The 24,836-nt window shown below is 34.9% G+C and overlaps 2 protein-coding genes and 2 pseudogenes across 2 annotated transcripts; 3 read left to right on the top strand and 1 right to left on the bottom strand.

Annotated features, from left to right (window-relative positions):
• Positions 1-287: 287 nt before the first annotated feature.
• On the top strand, positions 288-1,692 carry LOC146952876 (F-box protein SKIP23-like). Its single transcript, XM_085742793.1, has one exon. It carries the CDS (start codon positions 388-390, stop codon positions 1,567-1,569), a length of 1,182 nt encoding a protein of 393 aa, XP_085598919.1. The 5' UTR covers positions 288-387; the 3' UTR covers positions 1,570-1,692.
• Positions 1,693-5,304: 3,612 nt separating this feature from the next.
• On the top strand, positions 5,305-7,000 carry LOC146952875 (F-box protein SKIP23-like). Its single transcript, XM_085742700.1, has 2 exons — positions 5,305-6,481; positions 6,743-7,000. The coding sequence occupies exon 1, from the start codon at positions 5,345-5,347 to the stop codon at positions 6,464-6,466; it is 1,122 nt and encodes a 373-aa protein (XP_085598826.1). The 5' UTR covers positions 5,305-5,344; the 3' UTR covers positions 6,467-6,481; positions 6,743-7,000.
• Positions 7,001-17,246: 10,246 nt separating this feature from the next.
• On the bottom strand, positions 17,247-17,633 carry LOC146952874 (secreted RxLR effector protein 161 pseudogene; annotated as a pseudogene).
• A 4,005-nt stretch (positions 17,634-21,638) lies between these two features.
• Positions 21,639-23,226, top strand: LOC146952873 (F-box protein SKIP23-like; annotated as a pseudogene).
• Positions 23,227-24,836: the final 1,610 nt, after the last annotated feature.

The following is a 24,836-nucleotide window of genomic DNA, read 5'->3' as shown; positions in this document are numbered from 1 at the left end:
AAAAATTGTTTTGATTTACCCTCTAATAGGTCATTCAAAAATCAAAATTTTTGAAAAATAAAATAAAAAATTGGATTTTTCTAATGGTCGATGATCATTCTCATCATTCTCATATAAGATAGTCATTCTCATAGTATACATCCTATATATATATATATATATATATATATATATATATATATATATATATATATATATAATTGTTTTTTAAAGATATAGTATAGATTTATGAAAAATTATTTAATGTTATGTTTTGGACTAGTGTGATAAATTAGCCTATATATAATGACTGACCCGAAAGAGAAAGCGAGAAACAGCCCTGGTCTTCCTTCCTTAAAAAAAAAAAAAAAAAAAAAAAAAAAACCCTAGTCTCTTCCCTTTCTGAAGATGAAGAGGAAAAGAGAATCGGCAATTCAGCAAGCTTCATCCATGGCGTTAGCGATGACGGTAGATTGGTCTGAACTTCCAAATGAGCTTCTGAATTTGATATCGCAGCATATCGACAATGAAATCGATCTCATTCGCTTCCGATCAATCTGTTCCAATTGGCGTACTTCTTCCATCCCAAATTACCACCGTGACATGTTAACCCTCAAATTCCCACTCTTCCAATTCCCACTCAACATTGATTCCGTCAACAACATCATTAAATTCCGAAACCTCACCAGATACAGTTTCTTCCTTATCAAACCACCACCACAAAAAGGACAACAAACTCATCCTTTTCTGATTAAAATTTCTCAAAACTCCAATGGAAAAACCCAATTATTACCCACATATTCCAAATATTGCCAACGTGTTTCTTCTCCTCTCGTCTTCGACTTCACCAAATTCTCCCTCCTTCATTTGGCAACCAACTTCATGTTTCGCCCACACCGACGACTGTCGTCATGGCGCCAGCGCCACCACTTTAGCCCTAAAAAAGTCATTGCTGTCACGTCCCATGGAAAAAAACCTATCCTTCTCGGCATATATTCCTCTTTCAAAAAAGAAAAGCTAGTAGTGTTCAAATACGGAGATGAGAATTGGAAAGCTATACGTCATATGTCAGCTTATTTGGGAGACATTTGTGTTTTCAAAGGTCAACCTTATGCAGTAGACAAAGCTGGACGGGCAGTTACTGTTGGACTTGGACCGGACGACCAGTCCACTGTCGAGTTAGTTGCTGAATCTTTGGTTGCTGGTGGAGATATTAAATTCTTAGTGGAGAGCAAAGGTGATTTGTTGTTAGTAGACGTTTACAATCGTAAGTTTGATGATGATGATATTAAACGTGTAAAGATTGACGTGTTTAAGCTTAATGAAAGGGAGAAGAAGTGGGTGAAGTTGGCGAATATAGGGGATAGAGTTTTATTCTTGGGGTCGTACTGGTCATTCTCTGCTTCTGCGTTGGAATTGTGTGTTCCTAAAGGGAATTGTGTGATCACTATGGATAATATCTTCAATTGTGCGAATTGTGCGCGGTTTTTATTGGACTTGGATGATGGTCGGCTTTTGCCTTTCACCGACTTTGCTGAATATATAAATTTGTTATTCCCACCCAAAGAGTGGATAAAGAATCTGAATTAGTAACGAAGTATGTTATCTTGCATTGAAAGGTTTCTAATATGATTGTAATATAGCTTTATTGTGCATAATTTTTGTTGTTAATGTCGAACAAACTTTTCAACTAGTATTTGTAGAAAAAGACAATTTTTAATGTTGTTACATTGACTATAGGTTTTTCTAACTAATATGCGCTTTAAATAAGTATATGCATTTCTAATTTTTCCCTAGCTCATCATTTAATTGTTGATGGGTTTGATTATCTTCTTTTATTATTCTTGCAGACTATATGTTTTGCAACGAACTCCTAAATCCTAATTACACATTCATATGAAAGAATGCTGGAAAATGAGGTGAAATTTGGTTTGATTGCAGAATAAGCGTTTGAACGGTTTCTGCAACACTTATATTTAACAAAGCCGTGTTATTGTTATTTTGATTTGATGTTGACTACTTGCATTATTATGGTCCTGTAAAGTTGAAACTTAATTAACAACTTATCTCAACCGAGTTTACATACGGTTGATCTTGGTTCTGTTAGTTTTTTGTTGGTCGCCTGCATTATTATGGTGTTGTTAAGTTGAAACTGAATTTATCTATTACACTTATGTCTCTATTAAGGTTTATTTTGGCTTGTGATTTTACATGTTTTAATATTCTATTAAGGTTATATATTTTCTGTTGTTAGTATATGGTTTATGGATTTATTTCATTGTTGTGTTATTACTGCTGATGATTATCTGAATATTATCATCATTGTTCCTGGAGTAAACTCCAGGGGTCTTTCTATTACAAACCTTACTTGAAGAGGTTCAAAGGTGAACTCGGTAGATTAAACCCACGCAGCCGACTTATTAATTCTTCATGGGGGCACATAGCAGACAAAGATTAATCTTACGAATTTTTTCAATCAAATAGTTTAATGCCTAAACTCACACACTTTAAGTGTGGAGAATCTCGGTTCAATCCAACTGAGTTGGACTTACAAGACTAATCAAACGAAATTTAACTATCAATTTATATTTCAAAATTAAAGATATATAATAACATGGAACTAGCCAATATTGTAATGCATATAGATGAAGGAATGAATTATTTTAGCCTATGTTTGGTTTGGCTGGGGCACCTACATTTGAAAAATATTAGTTTCTTGCTACCTCTGCAGAAACATCAATTTGGCTAAATTATATTGTTGAGGTTAGTAGGAGTCTTAAATAGCCATATAACCATTCTATCGCTCCTAGCAGCAACAATTTTCTAATGTGATTATAGGCTTAAGAACTTCAAATAATCTAATTATAAACTTTTTTGAGTATGCAAACTTTTTACTATTATTATCACAGGTTCAGTCATTAAGATGTTGGTGTTGTAGGCTTTACTAATTACTAGTATCATCTTCCTTTGATGTGTGTTTGGGTAAAACAAGCAATTACTAGAAAGAAAACTTAGACATACTTACCTGCAAATTACTTTACTGACTGAACAAACTGTGACTGCCAATGACAATGAGGAAACTCCTGATTCTAGTCGAATTATTCAATTGTTGGCTGTGTAATATATCCTGAAAGCAGTGTCAAACACAAACCAAAGTTCAGTTTGAAGATTTTCAGTGCTTTTTAGTCATGAGGAATGAACCAATCAGGAATGAACTCAGATGAAAAAATTATAAAATGAATTGATGATTAAAAGAAGGTCTTGCTAAACAATGTTTTCAGGGCAATGGTTAAAGAATCTATAAATATAATATTTGTCTTGAAAATATAAGTTTTAACTTTTGATTGAGTAATAATTACACTACTTTTAATAAAAAAATACTTGTTTTGGTTGTTTAACCAATGCCCCGAGGGCACTGTTTAGTATTCTCCTTAAAAGAACGGTTATATGTATTTGATTCATATAAATACTTTAACTTTTCGTTTTAGTCCTCCTAAAACTTTTCTTCGACATTTGATCCTCCAAAAGTTTCGCATCGCCACTTTTGATCCCCCAAAACTCATGTGTATCATTCGATATTTTGTTCACGGTCATGTTTAATAAATTATAGAATTTTCTCTTGGAAAGTTTTAATTTTTTTTTTTTTTAACAAATGATGAATTAAATATGAATTTTTATGTTTTTGACACTTAAAAGATTCATATTTAATTTATGTTTTGTAAAAAAATTATATTTTTTTGGAATAGACTCTTATAATATTCTAAGCATTCATGCAAAAACTCATATTTACGAGGGCTAAAATAAAAAGTTGGTATATTTATAGGGATGAATTAAATATGAATTTTTTGTGTTGTTAGCACTTAAAAATTCATATTTATATAATGTTTTTGTTAAAAATTATAATTTTTTTGGAGAGATTTTTACAATAATCTAAACATTTATGCAAAAACTCGTTCAAAATTTTGAATGATACACACGAGTTGACTTAAAAGTAGGGATCAAAAGTCGAGTTTTTTAAGAGAACGAAAAGTTAGAATATTTATAGGATCAAAGTTATGACACAATACTTATTGCGTAACTCCACTCCGAACATGTTTCTCTCATCATCCCTCTTTGCGGTTAGTGATGCTACCAACTTGGAACATGAGTTTGGACATCACTATCCGGTCCCACTTAGTCTTGAGTCATTACCAGACCTTAATGATCCATATACTCAGCTAGTGGATTTGAGAAAGACCCACCTTCACTTTCTCGACTGTCCCAACATTCGTCTAATCTTCCATCAATGAAACACGACACCTCTAGGACTAGGCGTGTCGCGGTGTTCGACATGCATCAGAGTCTGACACGCGTCGGTGTCCGACACTCCTATATATGACACTTGTACGACACGTGTTGAACCGGCGTCCTAAATAAATATTGTTTTTTTCTTTACTTCGACACTCTAACGATCAGTGTCCGAAGCCTATATAACACTCATACGAACCGTGTCGAACAACTCAGACAAATACTATGATATCTTGTTGCAGAACTTTTTCCAATGACATAATTGCTCAAGTTAGATGTTTACATATGTATTTTAATTTTCATTTTAGACCGTCTTTAAATAATTTAACATATATGTAACAGTGCCGGTGTCCTATATTTTTTACATTAGCGGTGTCGACGTATATGTGTTGTGTCGTGTCAAGTGTCTGTGTCGGAGTATATGTTTCATAGCCTTCCATCAATTTGGAGGTTTTCTCGCCTAAATTTGTTTAAGAATATATTTTGGATTTTTCCCTTTTAAATATTAATATAAGCTATTTTTTAATATATTTGTAGTATATATTTATGAAAATATATTTTCTTCAAAAAAGTATATATTTATGAAAAATATATTTTGGACTAATATCCTTCAAAAAAACATATTTTGAACTAATATGATTTTTTTTTAAGGAATTTTGAACTAATATGATAAATTAGCATATACATATATATGACTGACCCCATAAAGAAAGAAAGAAGGGAGATTAGTCACTTTAGTCCGTGAATAGGAAAGGAGTTGTGCAGATAAATTGCAAAATAGTCCCTGAAATGTAGACTCTATTGGTCAATTTAATCCCTGAATGCAGACTCCGTTAGTCAATTAGTCCTTGAACGTAGACTCCGTTAGTCACTTTAGTCCTTGAGATTGACCAACAGAGTCTACATTCAGGGACTGTTTTGCAATTTCTCTGCATTCAAGGACTAAATTGACTAATTCTTTCTCAAGGACTAAAGTGACTAATTCCCCAACAAAAAAGTTGTAACCCAAAAAAAGACCCCATAAAGAAAGTGTGAACTTCCAAAAGGAAGATAATCTGCGATTCAGCAAGCATCATCGATGGCCATGGCGATGTTAGTAGATTGGTCTGAACTTCCAAAAGACCTTCTGAATTTGATATCGCAGCGAATCGACAACGAAATCGATTTGATTCGCTTCCGATCGACTTGTTCCAATTGGCGATCTTCTTCAATCCCAAATCACTACCGTAACACTTTAACCTTCCAATTCCCACTCCTCCAATCCTCACTCAACATTGATACCATCGCTAAATTCCAAAACCTCACCAAATACAGTTTCTTCCTCATCAAACCACCAAAATTAAAAGGACAACAAACTCATCCTTTTCTGATTAAAATTTCTCAAAACTCCAATGGCAAAATCCAATTATTCCCCCCACCTCGTTCTTCTCCTCTCGTCTTTGACTTCACCGAATTCTCCGTCCTTCATTTGGCAACCAACTTCATGTTTCGCAGGTACAAACCATTCCAACTACCGTCCTCATGGCGCCCTGTTGGTCGTGGCCACTTTAGCCCTAAAAAAGTCATTGCTGTCACGTGCCACGGAAAAAAACCTATCCTTCTCGGCATATGTTCCTGTTTCAAAAAATTAGAACAGCCAGTAGTGTTCAAATGCGGTGATGAGAATTGGAAGGCTATACCTCATATGTCAGCTTATTTAGGAGACATTTGTGTTTTCAAAGGTCGGCCTTATGCAGTAGACAAAACTGGACGGACAGTTACTGTTGGACTTGGACCAGACAATGATTCCACTGTGGAGTTAGTTGCTGAATCTTTGGTTGGTGGTGGGGATATTAAATTCTTAGTGGAGAGCAAGGGTGATTTGTTGTTAGCTGATGTTAATTACAACCGTGAGTTTGATGATGATATTAAAGTTGTAAAGATTGACGTGTTTAAGCTTAATGAAAGGGAGAAGAAGTGGGTGAAGTTGGCGAATATAGGGGATAGAGTTTTGTTCTTGGGGCCGAACTGGTCATTTTCTGCTTCTGCCTTGGATTTGTGTGTTCCCAAAGGGAATTGTGTGATCATTATGGATGATTTCTTCACTTGTGACCCTACTATGGGCTATTTTTTGGACTTGGATGACGGTCGCCCTTTGCCTTTGTTCGATTATCCTGAATATTCTAAATTGTTGGGGCCACCTCCAAAGTTGATGGACTAAAGAAGCTAAAGCAGAGTATGTTATCTTGCATTGGAAGGTTTCTAATGTGATTGTGATATAGCTTTATTGTGCTTAGTTTTTCTTGTTAGAGTCTAATAAACTATTCAACTGGTTTTGTAGAAAAAGAAATTTTTTAATGGGTTTTTCTAACTAACATGCACTTCCAATTTTTCACTTGTTCTTCATTTAATTCTCTTTTTTCATATGCAATAATTAGCTTTTACTGAAATCTGGATCTATTTGACACGTTTCATTTTTACTCTTTTGTGTATGCAGGGATAATTGGCGAGTTATCTAAACCGAGTTTACAAGGCTGATCTTGGTTCTGTCATTTTGTTCTTGACCACCTGCATTTTTATGGTGCTGTAAAGTTGAAACTCAATTTATCAGTTACACTTATGTCTCAATTAAGGTTTATGTTGCCTTTTGATTTTACAAGTTTTAATATTCTATCAAATGACTTAAATCTATGCGATTTGCTCAATGGATATGGACTAAGAACCATCTTCTTATTCAGTGATTTTCTGTTTGATATATTAACGAGTTATGATTTCTAGTTGATTATTCAAACTCATTATTTTTTTTATTTATCCCAGTGAAACTTCTAATATTTCCTTCTGTACCTGTTAAACAAAGTTGAGTTTCTTTTATTTATCCGTCGGTTCTTTGAATTATTCTTACTTTGTTAGTATATGGTTTCTGGTCGTTCTAATACGAACCTTACTTGAAGAGGTGCAAAGGCAAACCCAGTAGATTAAACTCACACAACCAACTAATTAATTCTTTAGAATATACTGCTGACAAATATTAATCAAACAATTACTTTTTTTAGGTCAAGTAGTCTAGTGGTCAAACTTTTTTACCACGCCCCATGTAATTTGTTTTCTCTTCTAATTTAGGATAAGCAAAGAGCTTCAGTAACTGTAAAAAGAATAATGAGCTTCTGAGTCTGTAATCAGAAACAAAGTTACAACCAAAGGCTTTATATATTATACCTATTTCCGGATTCTACTTCTTAATGTTTACATGCATGAAACTGAGTGTTTTATTGTTGAAGTAATCTCCTTTGTATCTGTCTTAGTTTGCTTTGATTGAAATACTGGTGCAATTTAATTGACAGTTTTCAATTGTGCATGTCTGGTTAGAAGTTTAACAAAATTTCCATCTTCAAATTACCTTAGCCGAAATGATCCATGTAATGTTGTTTTCCATTTTTCATAATTTTGGTATTCTCAATGTAATTCTTCTTTTCGGTAAGGGTTGCACTAGTCTTGTCATACACCATTTGTGTATTGACAAAAGTTTCTGGTTCGATAAAAAAAAAAGTTATGAAACCAATTGAGATGTACCAACTCTTTTAAGTCAAATGGTGATGCAGAAATTGTTTTATACACAAGAGTACTTTATGATACAAGTAGGCTAATTTCCGAGTTACACTCATACCTAATGAGGGCTCAGTTTAATTAGATAAGCATAACTTATCATGGTTCTAAGAGGATGCTTTGATAAGTGCTAAAAAGTGTTATTTTCATGTTATATTTCATACACTTTTTGTTACTTGTTTTACAAGATATCGAAGGAAAAGCCGAGAAATAAGCGTTAAATGCCTTATTACGCTTTACTTATCATTACTCTATCCTTTTGTGCAGGAATTAGCCCAAGACATTGATCAAAGAAGCAAAATCATGAAAAAGTACTATTTGGGCAGAAGCTGTCCCTGGAAGCAAGCAGCTCGCACCCAAACTCGCATCTGCGAGTTCCAAATGCGAGTAACTCGCAACTGCGAGTTCCCTAACTCGCAACTGCGAGTTAGGGCGGTTTGATCCCTTCATTTATGACGTGGCAGCTTATTATTGGGCCAGAGAAGCAACTCGCATCTGCGAGTGGTGTAGCTCGCATCTGCGAGTTGAGGCAGGGCAGAAGTCTTTATATAGCCTCTTGCTACTCTTTGGAGAGGATCTTATCATATCTTAGCTTGATATTTTCTTAGCTTCTCTTAGGTTTTAGTTTAGATATTTTCATAGAGAGAAGTAAGGTAGTTCTTCATTGAGTGAGATTGGTTTTGGAAGTTGGATCTTAATACTTTGTTGAGACATCACAAGTGTAATGAATACTTCCTTTTCAATCCATCCTTGCATGGCTTCCATGATGATGTGTAGCTAAATACCCTTTGTTGGGATGAGAGGTACTTGATCTTTGCTTAACATGTAATCTTTTGATCTTGCAAAATATGTTTCTAGCAATTTATATTCAATATTGTTGTTATTCTTGTGTTAATGCTTTCAATGAGATTCAAAGATGATTTGGACACAAACTCTTGAATCTTGAGCTAGAATAGCAATATATCTTAGGTTAACTTACTTGACATCTTTGTTAATCTTGTGATAATCACCATAATCAAGAGCTAAATGCTTTCGTATAACTCAACCAGGCTGGACACGGTCGATTAGGTTATTCGATCGACTTTGTTATCGTTTAAGGAATTTGGACACGAATGTTTAAACGATAACTTAGAAATAATTATATCACTTTGGACACGAAGGATAGTTTAGAATTGATTGTGATAATGTTGTTTATAAAGCTAGAATTCGTATGGATCATTAGGTTACGTGTGACGCTTGGTTAAGGAACGCTACTCCTAACAAGTTTCAATCCTTATTTATCTCAACTTTTACTTTTTGCAATTAGTTTAGCTAGATACATTTCAATTCAAACAAACAAGTACTCTTAATACTTTGAATGATAATCGATGTTAAACTGTCATTGATAACGCACTATTCCCTGTGGAGACGATACAAAAATACTTACCTCGTTTGATGCGAAAATAAACATTCATCAAAATGGCGCCGTTGCCGGGGAATGGTGTTTAGTTATCATAGATAGTACGATTGATTTATCGTTTTAAGTATTTGTATATAATCCGTAAATAGTTTTCTTTATTTGATCGTTGTTTGTGCTAACCCCTTGTTGATAAACAAAGAAAAGTTTCTTGTTAGTTGTTTCCGTTTTAGGATCACCACCTAGCCAAAATCATGGCTGATCATGGTTACTTCAACTTCTATACTCCACCCGAGTATGAATCCTATCCTCAGTATCAGCAACATTCTTATGAAGATGAGAGATACAAGGTGATTGAAAATACTTTGAATGTCTTCATGCAACAATCCATGATAAACATGCAAGATACCAACCAAAGATTGAAGACTTTATCACTTCAAATTGGGTTGATTCAAGCACAAATCATGGATAATCAAGCCAACAATCAATCCACTCTTAGAGAACAAGAAAATAATCCAAACATGTTAGAGAGAGTCGGAGAGATTGTTGAAGAAATTGTTGTTCACAATGAGGTAGTTACAGCTGTTGATATTGAAGAAGCAATGGTGGTTGAGAAAAAGGAACGGTTACTAATCAAGGAAGATTTAATGGTAACAAGAGGGAAGAAGATGAACAAGGTTGAAATCGATCGAATCATTGATGAAATTAACGCCTTGTTCAAACCAAAGCTAGGGAGGTCATGGACTCCAAATCATTTGTTCCTAAAGTTCATGGAATTCCTACCAAAACGTAGGGTGTCGAAAGATGATGTGCTATCCGTTTCATTTTGGCCACCCTAACGAAAAAGGCGTCGAGCTAACGACGTTAAACAAGCGCTTGTTGGGAGGCAACCCAATTTTGTAAGTCCATTTAGTGTTTTAATGCATAATTAGATATTAGAGTCATGTGCATGCATTACACCATCCAAAAACAGAATTCAAACAGAGAGCAAAAGTTTGAACCAAAAGCACTCGCAACTGCGAGTAAATAGCTCGCAACTGCGAGCTAATGGCCTTTGACCATGTTGACTGCCAATTCACTCGCATCTGCGAGTAAGGCTGCTCGCATCTGCGAGTAGCAGCAGTTTTTGGGCAGTTACGAAAATCAATGCCACTAACTCTCCTCACCCACTCATTATCTCCTTCATTTTTCGGTTTTGTTTCTCTCACCACAAAAAAATTCCAAAACTTTCCTCTCTCATCATACACCTTTGGCAACACAAACCCTAAATCATTCAAAGTTTCATTCAAGTCAAAGCAAGTCACATTGTTCTTTTTATTCTTTCTGCACTTGCATCTCAATTCATTCAGGTTTGTGATCCATGTTATTCATTGTTCTTAAAGCTTTATGATATGATTTTTGAATGCATGTGAAACCCTAGGGTAGTTGATTGTTCTATTGATTATTAATCTGTAAAATTGATACCCACATGAAGGAGAGGAACAAAAATCATGCACAGAATCATTATACTTTCAGTTGCATCCACAATTTTTGATTACCCATTTTGTAAAAATTTTCAAATAAAATTAGGGTTTGTGGACCAATTCGAATTACAAGCTTAATGCATGATTTTTCGCATCTCTCTATCAATTCAAGGGTTGAAAATGCTTTGTTAATGATTAGAACACATTGGTACTGAGAAGAGTTGAAAAAGATGCGTTTTTGCCAAATTCTGGGCAACTCGCATCTGCGAGTAAACCAACTCGCATCTGCGAGTATCTTCATATAGCTCGCAACTGCGAGTGCTTCTGCTCGCATCTGCGAGTTGCAGCAGAACTTGCTGCATGTTTCTGTGATTCAACCTGTAATTTGTGTAATTTTATTCCATACTGGTATTAATTGTATATTCCATTGTGGTGTGGTATTTTTCTGGTTGTTTTGCAGGCATGGCATCTAAGAGAGTTAACTCCGGTAAACGAAAGCAAGGTGAAACATCCGTACCCCAACCCCCACTTAGAAACCAGTCTTATGATCAAGAGAGATTTAGGACTAGGTACCACCAAAATAGGTACAACACCTTGCTTAAACAGTCCTTATGGACTGAAAGAGTTGTTCAAATAAAACCCGAGGGACCTTATGGCCACTTTCACAAACTTTTCCTTGACCAAGGGTGGACTAGACTCCTAAACCCCATAACCAAAATCAACGAAGAGTTGGTTCGTGAGTTCTATGCCAATGCTCTTCCTCAAAACCCCCAAACCGATCCATTCACTTTTCAAACTTTTGTGAGGGGCAGGACAATCAAGTTTGACCGTGATGCCATTAACACATTCCTAGGAAATCCTTTTGACCTAGATGTGGAAACTGAGAATGGGATTGATGACTTTCACAACAAGCAAAACCTAGGTCATTTTCTCCTTGACGAGCAACACGAAGAAATTAAAAAGTTCATTATGCTAGAGGGGGAAAACTATGACAAGAGTGGTGCGGGTAGAGAACACATTGCCCAATATAAAAAGATGACACCGCCAGCCAAACTGATGTTTAGATTTATCCTCCATAATGTCAAGCCTAATAGTCATATGCTTGATTGCACCATTGATGTCTGCCCTTTAATCTTTTACATTCTTAAAGGCATCAAGGTGGATATAGCACGCACTATTGCTTGGCAGCTGAGAAAGGTGGTACTCCAAGGCCATGGGGAACCAAAAACCCGTCTATCATTTCCGGGGTTAATCATGGGGTTGATCAAAGACACCCACATGCGGATGCCCACTGATTATCATGAAATCATAAAAAACCCCATTGATGATGCCTTCATTACCCGTTACATCATGGGTGAATCGAAAAAGGGTAAGGGTAAGAAAGGTACGGGAGCTTCCTCATCATCACACCAACCTCAAGCTCCAACATCAGCTGATGATTTCTCACGCATGGACCCAGCCCAGAGGCAGTGCTTTACTTACACATGGGACTACCTCGATGCTAACAAGAGGGCGATGACTTCATTGCATGATTCTTTGTACCGGATGCAGCTACATGCCGGTTACCCGCAGTTAGCAGACCATCAGGTCCCTTTGCCAGAGGCTTTTCAGGCTTATTGTGCTTGGCCTGGGGACAGGCCATTTGTCTATGGAGGGGGTGGTTCTTCAGATATGCATGTTGATGATCTAGGTGGTGATAATGAGCAGGATGATCCAGAGATGGTCCACAGTGCTACTTCAACCCCCCATGGGTCTGATGATGATGGCATGCAGTCTTGAGGAGGAAGAAAAGACTTGAAAGCTAGTTCTTTTTGAATGATTTTTTTTATATATCAAGCTTTCAGTCAATTCTTGCTGTCTTCCTTAGTTGTTATTTCTTTTCTCTTTTGCTACTTTGTGAACAATATTCTGTTGGTTTTTATTTTAGCACATGTACTCGTATTTTGCTACTTTGTTAAGTATTTCGGTTATTGATGTTTGGTAACTTTTATTTCGTTTTAATTAGTATTATTAAGTTCGTATTTATATTAGTATGGTTTAATTTTATTTTGTAGAATAATAATGTGTTAGCATGTTTCGAGTACTTCATTTGGTTTTAATTTAAAAATTGTGGAAGTTTCTTGCGTATCACTCTTGCTTAATTTCAAATCTCAGATGATTGATAACAATTCATAGTTGTGATTAAAGCGCAAAGCCAAGGTACAAGTTTCCAGTTTTTCTAGGTTTTTACTCGAATATGGAACGAGTACTTTGCACAAATTTCATTTCATTTAGTTCTTTACAATAATTTTTTTTTTTGTTTGTGAACCACGTAGTACTAGCCTAAAGTGAGGAAACCTCAAATATTTGTACATATGCAAGGAGACCGGCTTTCATTGATTAACTCGGTTGTTTTATGTTAAATCCAATAATTGTTTTAAATTGTGTGAAGGCATGGAAGTGATCAAGGCACATTTTTTGTTATTGAGTGAAACTTACTTGACCACAAATAGCCTACCTTGTGAGAAGAGCGAGTATTTGCTAACCCACTTGAGCCAAATGAATCGGAGTCATCAATTATGAACTGTCAATTCATAAGCACAATGCTTGATGAAGTTGCCTTTAAATTTTTCAAAATTCAGTTCATTCTTGACGCACTTTAGGACTCTGATATGTTTTTAATTGTTGAGCCCTTAAATTTCAATGTTATTTGTCCCTTTTGCCTTAGAGTAGAGGAACATTCAATTAGGGTATTTGTTGATTCAAGTTGGGGAGAGAAGGTAGATGTAAATCTTATGTCAAGTACTATGGTGTAAATTTATCTTTGATCAAGACAACATGTTGTTGTAAATACAAAAGAAAAGAAAAACAATGTGTACATGAAAAGAAAAAGAAAAAGAGAAAAAGAAAGAAAAATCCAAAAAGAAAATAAGTTGTCAAGATCAAAGTGCTTCATGTTAAAGCACCAAGGGTTTGTAATGATTGGTAGGAAAGATTGTGAATTTTAATGGTTGATACAAGGAATGCTCCTCTTTGATAGGCTTTTTGATTTCAATTGCCCCACATATGACATTTCTTTTGTAGCCAAGCCAAGTTATAACCATCAAAGACCTTTTGATCCATGTTTTTATGCCTTTTGAAACGATTTTTGGATGGACACATAACTTGATTGGAATGTTAACTTGATTGCCGGATGTGTGTTCATAACCCTCATTCATTTGATTTCAATTGTTTATCTACTTTCATAGAAGTGTGTTAGGTGTGGTTCGTAAATAAATATATTATTGTTTTGAAATGTTTGACATGAACTTTGTACTTAGGACTCATCTCATGTTAGTAGTAGAATTTTAGATTAGTTGGAAACTTAGACTTGCCCGCGCATTCACTTTTAAATCATTCATCTGAAGATGTTTTCAAAGCCTTTTGTACTTGTGTCTTGTTATTAACTTGTTTGATTTTCATTTTGTTTGAGGACAAACAAAGAGTTAAGTTGGGGAGAGTTTGATAAGTGCTAAAAAGTGTTATTTTCATGTTATATTTCATACACTTTTTGTTACTTGTTTTACAAGATATCGAAGGAAAAGCCGAGAAATAAGCGTTAAATGCCTTATTACGCTTTACTTATCATTACTCTATCCTTTTGTGCAGGAATTAGCCCAAGACATTGATCAAAGAAGCAAAATCATGAAAAAGTACTATTTGGGCAGAAGCTGTCCCTGGAAGCAAGCAGCTCGCACCCAAACTCGCATCTGCGAGTTCCAAATGCGAGTAACTCGCAACTGCGAGTTCCCTAACTCGCAACTGCGAGTTAGGGCGGTTTGATCCCTTCATTTATGACGTGGCAGCTTATTATTGGGCCAGAGAAGCAACTCGCATCTGCGAGTGGTGTAGCTCGCATCTGCGAGTTGAGGCAGGGCAGAAGTCTTTATATAGCCTCTTGCTACTCTTTGGAGAGGATCTTATCATATCTTAGCTTGATATTTTCTTAGCTTCTCTTAGGTTTTAGTTTAGATATTTTCATAGAGAGAAGTAAGGTAGTTCTTCATTGAGTGAGATTGGTTTTGGAAGTTGGATCTTAATACTTTGTTGAGACATCACAAGTGTAATGAATCCTTCCTTTTCAATCCATCCTTGCATGGCTTCCATGATGATGTGTAGCTAAATACCCTTTGTTGGGATGAGAGGTACTTGATCTTTGCTTAACATGTAATCTTTTGATCTTGCAAAATATGTTTCTAGCAATTTATATTCAATATTGTTGTTATTCTTGTGTTAATGCTTTCAATGAGATTCAAAGATGATTTGGACACAAACTCTTGAATCTTGAGCTAGAATAGCAATATATCTTAGGTTAACTTACTTGACATCTTTGTTAATCTTGTGATAATCACCATAATCAAGAGCTAAATGCTTTCGTATAACTCAACCAGGCTGGACACGGTCGATTAGGTTATTCGATCGACTTTGTTATCGTTTAAGGAATTTGGACACGAATGTTTAAACGATAACTTAGAAATAATTATATCACTTTGGACACGAAGGATAGTTTAGAATTGATTGTGATAATGTTGTTTATAAAGCTAGAATTCGTATGGATCATTAGGTTACGTGTGACGCTTGGTTAAGGAACGCTACTCCTAACAAGTTTCAATCCTTATTTATCTCAACTTTTACTTTTTGCAATTAGTTTAGCTAGATACATTTCAATTCAAACAAACAAGTACTCTTAATACTTTGAATGATAATCGATGTTAAACTGTCATTGATAACGCACTATTCCCTGTGGAGACGATACAAAAATACTTACCTCGTTTGATGCGAAAATAAACATTCATCATGCTTCCCCAACAATAACATTTGAAAACTACTGATTTCTTGCTACCTCTGCAGAAACATCAATCTGGCTAAATTATATTGCTGAGGTAGTTGTTAGAAATCTTAAATAGCCATATAACCATTCTATGGTTCCTTGTAGCAACAATTTTCTAATGTGATCAGATGCTTAAGAACTTTCAGTCATTAAGATATTAGTGTTGTAGGCTTTATTAATTACTATTGTCATCTTCCTTGATGTGTGATCTGAGAATCGCTACTCTTTGGATAGATAATCAAATCATTACAAAGTTAACATATTCTTGAAAAACACTTAACATTAAAAAAAGTATAGATTTTTTTTATTATTGTGATCTGGTTGGGTTTAAATTTGTTTGTTATGAATGAAATGATTTGTATTGTGCTGATTAGTTTTATGCATTGCTACATTATAGGGGTCAAAAATTTGATATGTGCTCATTGATTACTTGATGATTGTGAGTAGATGCTTACTGTAAGTCATCCAGACATCAATTTCTAATGAATGATTGAAACATGAAGCCAGAATATACTCTCTTACTCTCTATTTATAAACATTGTTCAAAAGACTTGTTCCTTACCATAAGTCATCTTTCAAATTATAATTTAATATTTTTTTTTCAAAGATGTTCCTATTTAATATTGCTAATTACTTTGAATGATGAAAAATCAATACGGTTTAATTTTACTGATCAATGGCCACTTTCATAAAGATCATTTCAGCTTCTGATTCCTTGTTCACCTTTCTTAACTCACAATTTCTTCACATACTTAGAACAATGGTGAATTACCTATAGAACAAGGTGGATTACTATAGAACCAGGTGGATAACTAGGTGAAAAATTGTGAAAAACTAACAAAACAATAAAACTGGGAATTAGGGTTTGTGAGATTTTGAGAGAGAGAAGTAATGGTGTAAAACTGTAATATTATTGAATGATGAATCTTGTTGTGTATTTACAACTGGTATGGAGTGTATATACATCTAGGTGATGTAACCAACCCATAACTAACACTCTAACAAACTTATTTCTTCCTATACAAGCAGCGGCGAAGCTAGCTATGTTTCCACGAGGGAGACAAATCTAAATAAATGAAATAAAATATAATTTGACTGTTTTTGACAATTTGTATTGTTAACTAAACTCTCATTGTAGTTGTTTAAGAGATCAAAAGTTTCAAAATAATACAGAATATATCTATTACACAAGTGAATATATTTTGGCTTTCCTATTTCTACTGATTTTTGACAAATAAATTCTTTTGCGGTAGCTAAATATATATTATTGGGGTAGCTAATATTAAAATATACTAACTTAGTCAAAGAAGAAATTATTTGTTGGGGTAGCCAAAGCTACCCCTTGGCAACAAATAGCTTCGCCCCTGTATACAAGTAATCTACGTTTGTTACTTCATTTGCAAGCTATCTAACAAACTACCAAAAACAAATATTAAAACTAATTCCTAACTAAATGAATTATACTTCCAATACACCTCCTTAATTCATTTAGTAGAAATCATTGCCATTCCAAGCTTGCTCCTCAAGTAGTCAAAACTACTGAACTTCAGTGGCTTTGTCAACAAATATGCAATTTGTTCTTCTGTCTTGCAATGTACAGTTTCCAGTTCTCCCTTGTTCACTTGATCTATTAGGAAATGGAAACGTGTTTCAATGTGTTTACTCCTTCCATGTGCCACTAGATGCTTAGCTAAATCAATAGCAGTTTGCTATCAACTCTCAATTCCATCTTCTCATCTTCCACCAGTTGCAATTCAATCAATAGCATATTGATCCATTGAGCTTGACATGCTACCATGGAAGCTGCAATGTACTCAGCTTCACAAGAAGATAATGCAACCACTGATTCCTTCTTTGAACTCCATGAAAATGCAGCATTTCCAATCATAAACACATAGGCAGCAGTACTTTTCCTATCTTCTTTGTCACCACTCCAATCTGAATCAGAATAGCCAAGTATCATTTGATCAAGTGACTTCTGATTTCTAGAGTACCGAATGCCAAAATTGCAAGTTCCCTTCACATATCTTAATATTCTCTTAGCTGCATTTAAGTGGGAAGTAGTAGGTCTTTCCATATATCTGCTAATCAGGCCTACTCCATAAGCAATATCAGGTCTGGTATGGCATAAGTACCTTAAGGAGCCTACAATCTACTTGAATAGTGATCAATCTCTTTCTCATCATTGATCAGAGAAAGTTGTACTCCTGTATCAACTGGAGTTGAAATTGGTTTGCAATTCAGCATCTTAAACCTCTTCAAAACATCTAATGCATACTTCCTTTGATGAATTGTCACACCTTGTGAATTCTTTTCAAATTCAATGCCCAGGAAGTAAGTGAGTGAGATTGCCTAGATCGGACATTTCAAACTGCTTCATCGTATTCTTCTATAATCCTCCATTTCCGAGTTACACTCATACCTAATGAGGGCTCAGTTTAATTAGATAAGCATAACTTATCGTGGTACTAAGAGGATGCTTCCCCAATAATAACATTTGAAAACTATTAATTTCTTGCTACCTCTGCAGAAACATCAATCTGGCTAAATTATATTGCTGAGGTAGTTGTTAGAAATCTTAAATAGCCATATAACCATTCTATGGTTCCTTGCAGCAACAATTCTTTGGATAGATAATCAAATCATTACAAAGTTATCATATTCTTGAAAACTAGTTAACATTAAAAAAATTATAGATTTTTTTTTTATTTTTGTGATCTGGTTGGCTTTAAATTTGTTTGTTATGAATGAAATGACTTGTATGGTCTGCTTTTCATGGCCGTTATGGTTTATGGAGCTTGATAACGTGGTAGAGCAAGTTTGGTTCCTATACCATGTTTAACACATACATCACCTCCTATTCTGTCACTCTCATAATAATTCTGCTTCGCTTCTTCATCATACTTTTCATTTCTATGCTAATCTATGCATTTTACATTCTCCTGAGGAAGAGGATCAGATTTGCAATTAAAAAAAGAAGGGTAAAATATGTTTTTCGTCCCTGTAATTAGGGGCCATTTGAATTTTCGCCCCTGAGCTTACTAATCCTCCCATCTTGTCCCTGTAATTATTAATCATTTGAGATTTCATCCTAATTACAAAAATTTGCTGAGGTGGAGGGTAATTAGTGACGTGGCATCTGTTTAATGGTTTTTTGTCAGGACACGTCATCAGAGGGCCGGGGCAATGACAATTTTGCCCTTAATAAACCTGGGTTCGCGCGCAATGACCATTTTGCCCCTGCCTCCATCTTTTCTCCTTTCCTTCTTCTCCTCCTTCTCTGTCGAACAGAAACAGGACACGCCGCCGCCAATAACACATTTCTGCTTCATCACTTTCAAAAGCAACACACCAGCATCCATTCATTCATAAAGGCCAATCCATTCATCCACAATCATCATCCATTCATCCACAACACTGTTAACATAACCCCACACACATAAAGGCCGATCCATACATCTCTCACAAACGGCTCTCAAACAATCAAATCGTCTCTCTCTCTCAAGGTGAACGAACTGAACTGACCTTCACACTCAACACTCAACCGGTTCAACCCAAACATTCATTCAATTCAAACAAACCATTAACCCAATCGGCCATTTCGCTGCTAAACTGTAACCATACAAACGAAACAAACACAGGAACCAGGCTGAATCAAACTGTCATAGCTGCTGCACCTCAATGTAAATCCACGGCTGAAAGGACCGAAACAAATCAACACCAACTTTGATGAATTTAGACGTAACACCAAATCATCGCAGACAGCAAGCACCATCTGAACAATTTATCCATAAAGAAAGAACACAAAGGTAAGTCCTTCGTTTGAATTTAGATCTAGGTTGTTTGATTTAGCTTTTTGGATTGATTTTGAACAGAGTTTGTGATGGAGGTTTTGGTGAGATGGTTTGATCGATTGTGTTGAGATTGGATTTCAGCTTGATTGATGTGGGTTGCTGGAGTTTTATGAGGTTGTGTTATGGTTGTGTGCGTGAAACAAGTCGCGGCTTTGTGTGTGTGTCTACAGTTTGTCCTTGATTGCTATTTTTGTTGTGTGGGATCGGTTTTGTGAATTTATTTTGGTTTCAGTGATATTTGAGAGCTTGTGCGCGATGAACTTCTGAGAATTGTGTACTTGGAATTGTGTTGTGTGATGCAGGCTTTGCTGGGTTTTGATCAATTTTTTTTTTGGCCCTCCCTGTGTATTTTGCAGGTGGTGTTATTAACAGTCGATGGAGAAGATGAGGGAGGGAAGAAGGAAGAAGATGAAGCCAGGGGTATTTCAGTCATTGCGCGCGAACCCAGATTTATTAAAGGCAAAAATGTCATTTCCCCAGCCCTCTGATGACGTGTCCTGACAAAAAACCATTAAACAGAGGCCACGTCACTAATTACCCTCCACCTCAGCAAATTTTTGTAATTAGGATGAAATCTCAAATGATTAATAATTACAGGGACAAGATGGGAGGATTAGTAAGCTCAGGGACGAAAATTCAAATGGCCCCTAATTACAGGGACGAAAAGCATATTTTACCCAAAAAAGAATAATACCTTTCATAACCATCCAGACATCAATTTCTAATGAATGATAGAAACATTTTTTGATTACATCAATCCATATAGATGCTTTGAAGGAGTCATCAATGTAAACATGAAGCTAGAATATACACTGTTTATAATCACTGTTTAAAAGAAAATAAAAAAAAATACTCGTTCCTTACTATAAGTCATCTTTCAAATTAATAATTTAATATTTTTTCAAATATATTCCTTTTTAATATTACTAATTACTTTGAAAGATGAAAAATCAATAAGCTTTACTTTTACTGCTCAATGGCCACTTTCATAAAGATTATTTCATCTGACTACTGTACTGATTCCTTGTTCGCCTTTCTTAACTCACAATTTCTTCACATACATTAAGGATCTTAAGCATGTTTGCAATTTTAGAAAAAGGGAAAAATATGTGAAGAGAATACTACAATTTAATTCATGTAAGCAGCAGTCGGAATCCAATTGATGGAATCGTAACAGTCTAACCTATAATCATCGATACAAAAATAAAAAATTGTTTATCAAGAATTACATACCTCAGTTGATTAGCTCGTGCTGATGACATGTTATGAAACTCTTATAATAAGAACACAATTAAAGAGAAGTAGAGAAGGAGAGAGAAAGAAAGAAGAGAGAGATGATTCTATTATTTTCGTTATATCCAACTACGTTACATGTGATCTCTATGTATAGAGAAATACAACGATATGACTTAGGAGTTAAAATACTTAAGAGATAAGTACGAAGAGGTGTAACTTAGAAGATAAATAAAATGGTGTCACTTAATTACAAGAGTTCGTGGACATCCACATATTATATTTATAACATTTACAAAATTTTCCCTAAAAAAAACATTTACAAATTATTTAATATTATTGTTTTTTTAGGGATATTTAATATTATTGTTATTTTTCCCCAAAAATATTATTGTTGTTGTTATTATTATTATTATTATTATTATTATTATTATTATTATTATTATTATTATTATTATTATTATTATTATTATTGTTTTTAGGGATATTTAATATTATTGTTATTTGTCCCCGTGAGTTTAGCTCAATTGGCAGGGACATTGCATAATTTATGCAGGAGCCGGGGTTCGAACCCCGGACACCCCACTTCTCCACATTTATATGTGTGAGTTCTAGCCACTAGGCTACTAGACCAAAAAAAAAATATTATTGTTATTTTTCCCCAAAAATATTATTTTTTTTGACCGATTTATTATTATTATTATTATTATTATTATTATTATTATTATTATTATTTTGACAAAATTATTTAATATTATGTTCCTAGTTTTAAATATATTTTGGACTTTACCCCTTTTTTTTGACAAACCCTAATTTTTTTTTTGTAGTGAAACCCTGTATATTACTCAAAAATATATATTCTGGACTTGTTTGATATATATATATATATATATATATATATATATATATATATATATATATATATATATATATATATGACTGACCAAGTAGAGAAAGCGTGAAACCACTAAGCCAATCTATCCCTTACTCTGAAGATGAAGAAGAAGAAGAGAGAATCGGCAATTCAGCAAGCATCATCCATGGCAATGGCGATGCCGGTAGATTGGTCTGAACTTCCAAACGACATTTTGAATCTGATATCGCAACTATTCGACAACAAAATCGATCTCATCAGCTTCCGATCAATCTGTTCCAATTGGCGTTCTGCTTCCATCCCAAATCACCACCGTAACATTTTTACACTTCAGCTCCCACTCTTCCAATCCCCATTCAACATTGATTCCATCAACAACATCACTGAATTCAGTAACCTCTCTAAACACAGTTTCTTCCTCATCAAACCACCACAAGTTAGTCGTCGTCGTCCTTGGTTGTTTAGAATTACACAAAACTCAACTGGCAAAATACAATTCCACGACCCTCTCCTACGACGTGGCTTGCATTCATCTTCTGATCCCGTCTTCTTCAACTTCAACAAATTCTCCCTTCTTCATTTGGCAACCAACTTCATTTGCATTGACGAACAAATGAAACTACCAATCTCATTAACTGAAATGTCATTTACATCATTTACGAACCCTACAAAAGCCATTGCCGTCACGTCCCATGGAAATAAACCTATCATTCTCGTTACCTTTGCCTGGTCTAAAGGATGTCCAGTAGTGTTCAAATGCGGCGATGAGAATTGGAAGGCTATACCTAACATGTCGGCTTATTTTGGAGACATTTGTGTTTTCAAAGGCCGGCCTTATGCGGTAGACAAAACTGGACGGACAGTTACTGTTGGACTTGGACCTGACGAGTCCAGTGTCCAGTTAGTGGCTCGATCTTTGATTGGTGGTGGACATATTAAATTCTTGGTGGAGAACGACGGTGATTTGTTGTTAATGTTTACCACCGGAGGTTTGGTGCTCCTTATGAACATTTAAGGATTAACGTGTTTAAGCTTGATGAAAAGGAAAAGAAGTGGGTAAAGTTGGCGAGTATATGGGGATAGAGTTTTGTTCTTGGGGTGGCTATGTTCATTTTCTGTTTCTGCATCGGATTTGTGTGTTCGCAAACGGAATTGTGTGATCATTATGGATAATATCTTCAATCGGTATTGTAAGACCTCTTTTTTGGACTTGGATGATGGTCGGCTTTTGGATTTGTCCAGTTATCCTGAATATTCTAAATTGTTCCGTACACATCGGATAAAGAAGCTGAATTAGTAACAAAGTATGTTATCTTGCATTGAAAGGTTTCTCATGTGATTGTGATATCGCTTTATTGTGCTTAATTTTTGTTGTTAGTGTCGAAAAAAACTTTTCAACTAGTATTTGTAGAAAAAGACAATTTTTAATGTTGTTACATTGACTATGGGTTTTTCTAACAAATGTACGCGCTTGGGAAATAAGTATACACAGTTCTAATTTTTCACTAGCTCTTCATTTAATTTTATTTTTTTCATATGCAATTAGCTTTTACTGAAATCTGGATCTATTTGAATATATGCAAGACATCACCATGGCAAGTTATCATTATGAATTTTCGAAACCAGATTTAACAATGAGGTTTGATTATCTTCTTTTGTTGTTCCTTTTGCAGACTATATATGCTTTGCAACAAACCCCTGAATCCTAATTACATATTCATACGAAAAGATGCTAGAAAATGAAGTGGAATTTTGGGTTGCCGGATAAGCGTTCTCAGTGGCGGATCTTGAGTTATTTTCTTGGGGGTGCCAAAAATTTATGGAATATATATTAAGATGTTTCAAAAAATATCAAAAATATTAACTGGTTTAGTGGTTTATTTTTGCTCGAATCCAGTAAACGGGTAAAAAGAGATGAACTAGGATTCGAACACGCGACATACTCTCACACACCCCCTATCCACTGTAACACAGGAAAACTTCTGAAACCTTTATGTTAGATATACTATATATAGAAAAACTAGGGGATGCCATGGCACCTGTGGGTCTATGAGAAGATCCGCCACTGAGCGTTCTAACTGTTTCTTCAACTCAATCTATCAGTTACAAGTTTTAATATTCTATGAAATGACTTAAATTTGTGTGACTTGATCAATGGATATGGAGTAAAAGCCATCTCCTTATTAGGTGATTTTCTGTATGATATACTGAAGAGTTATAATTTCTAGTTGATTATTCAAAATCATTATTTTCTTGATTTTTCTCGGTGAAGCTTCTAATAAATATTTTTCTTCTGGACTTGCTAATGTAAACCAAAGTTGACTTTCTTTTATATGTCTGTTGATTCTTTAAATTATTCTTATTTTGTTTGTGAAAAGAAATGTTTCTGGTTATCCTTCTTGGGTTTTTAGATGTCAAGTCTTGTTTTTACTAATTCTGTACCTATCTGATTACAATAAATTGTATGGTCTACTTTTCATCGCTGTACTGATTCCTTGTTCGCCTTTCTTTACTCACAATTTCTTCGCATACTTTAAGGATCTTAAGGATGTTTGCAATTTTAGAAAATGGGAAAAATATGTGAAGAGAATACTACAATGCAGCAGTAGGATGTTCTAAAGTTGGAAGAGGAGTATCCTCTCACATTTACCTCTTTTTTCCTTTACCCTATCTTGAACGACGTTACGGTTTTCGTACTTTTTTATTTTTATAAATAATAATATTGGTGTTACACTTTTATAATAGGTTCTTCTCGAGATTGCGCAAGGATATTATCCGCGAGATTGTGCAACTTCCCCAAAATACAATAGGTTCTTCTCGGCGATAATCATACCGAAACTATGAGAACACGAGAATTAAACAGACACAAGGTAACTCGGGCACTTCGTAAACATTGAAAGAAAGTATGTAAACAATATTGTCTGGTGAATGTGAGTTGTTACAAGCTTTTTAGAAGGTTTTCAAGGTCTATATCTCAAAACAAAAACTGTTGGTGATTTCCAAAATAATGGAATCACTTTAAAACCAAAAGTTGTAACTCTTCATGGGAATCATTCATATACATTGGAACATTATTATTTATTGATAGATAATGAACCACGACATTGATTCAAGTGTATATGGCTATAACATTTGTCAAAAGGGTGCTTAATGAACAATAGCATTGATTCAAGTGTATATGATCATAACCTTTGGCAAAGGGGTGCTTGATGAATCATAGCATTTATTCAAGTCAAAGGGGTGTCTTCTCTCATGTGAAGAGTCGTATAATGCACTATAAATGCTTGGCATTTGGGCATTAGTTGGATACACAAAAAGA

The sequence above is a fragment of the Medicago sativa genome, chromosome 1 (genome assembly GCF_051527215.1).
Source record: "Medicago sativa cultivar Bolivia chromosome 1, Bolivia_mono, whole genome shotgun sequence".
Classification (NCBI taxonomy): domain Eukaryota; kingdom Viridiplantae; phylum Streptophyta; class Magnoliopsida; order Fabales; family Fabaceae; genus Medicago; species Medicago sativa.
The sequence above is the reverse complement of the archived record's forward strand: the minus strand, read 5'-3'. Positions and strand labels throughout refer to the sequence as shown.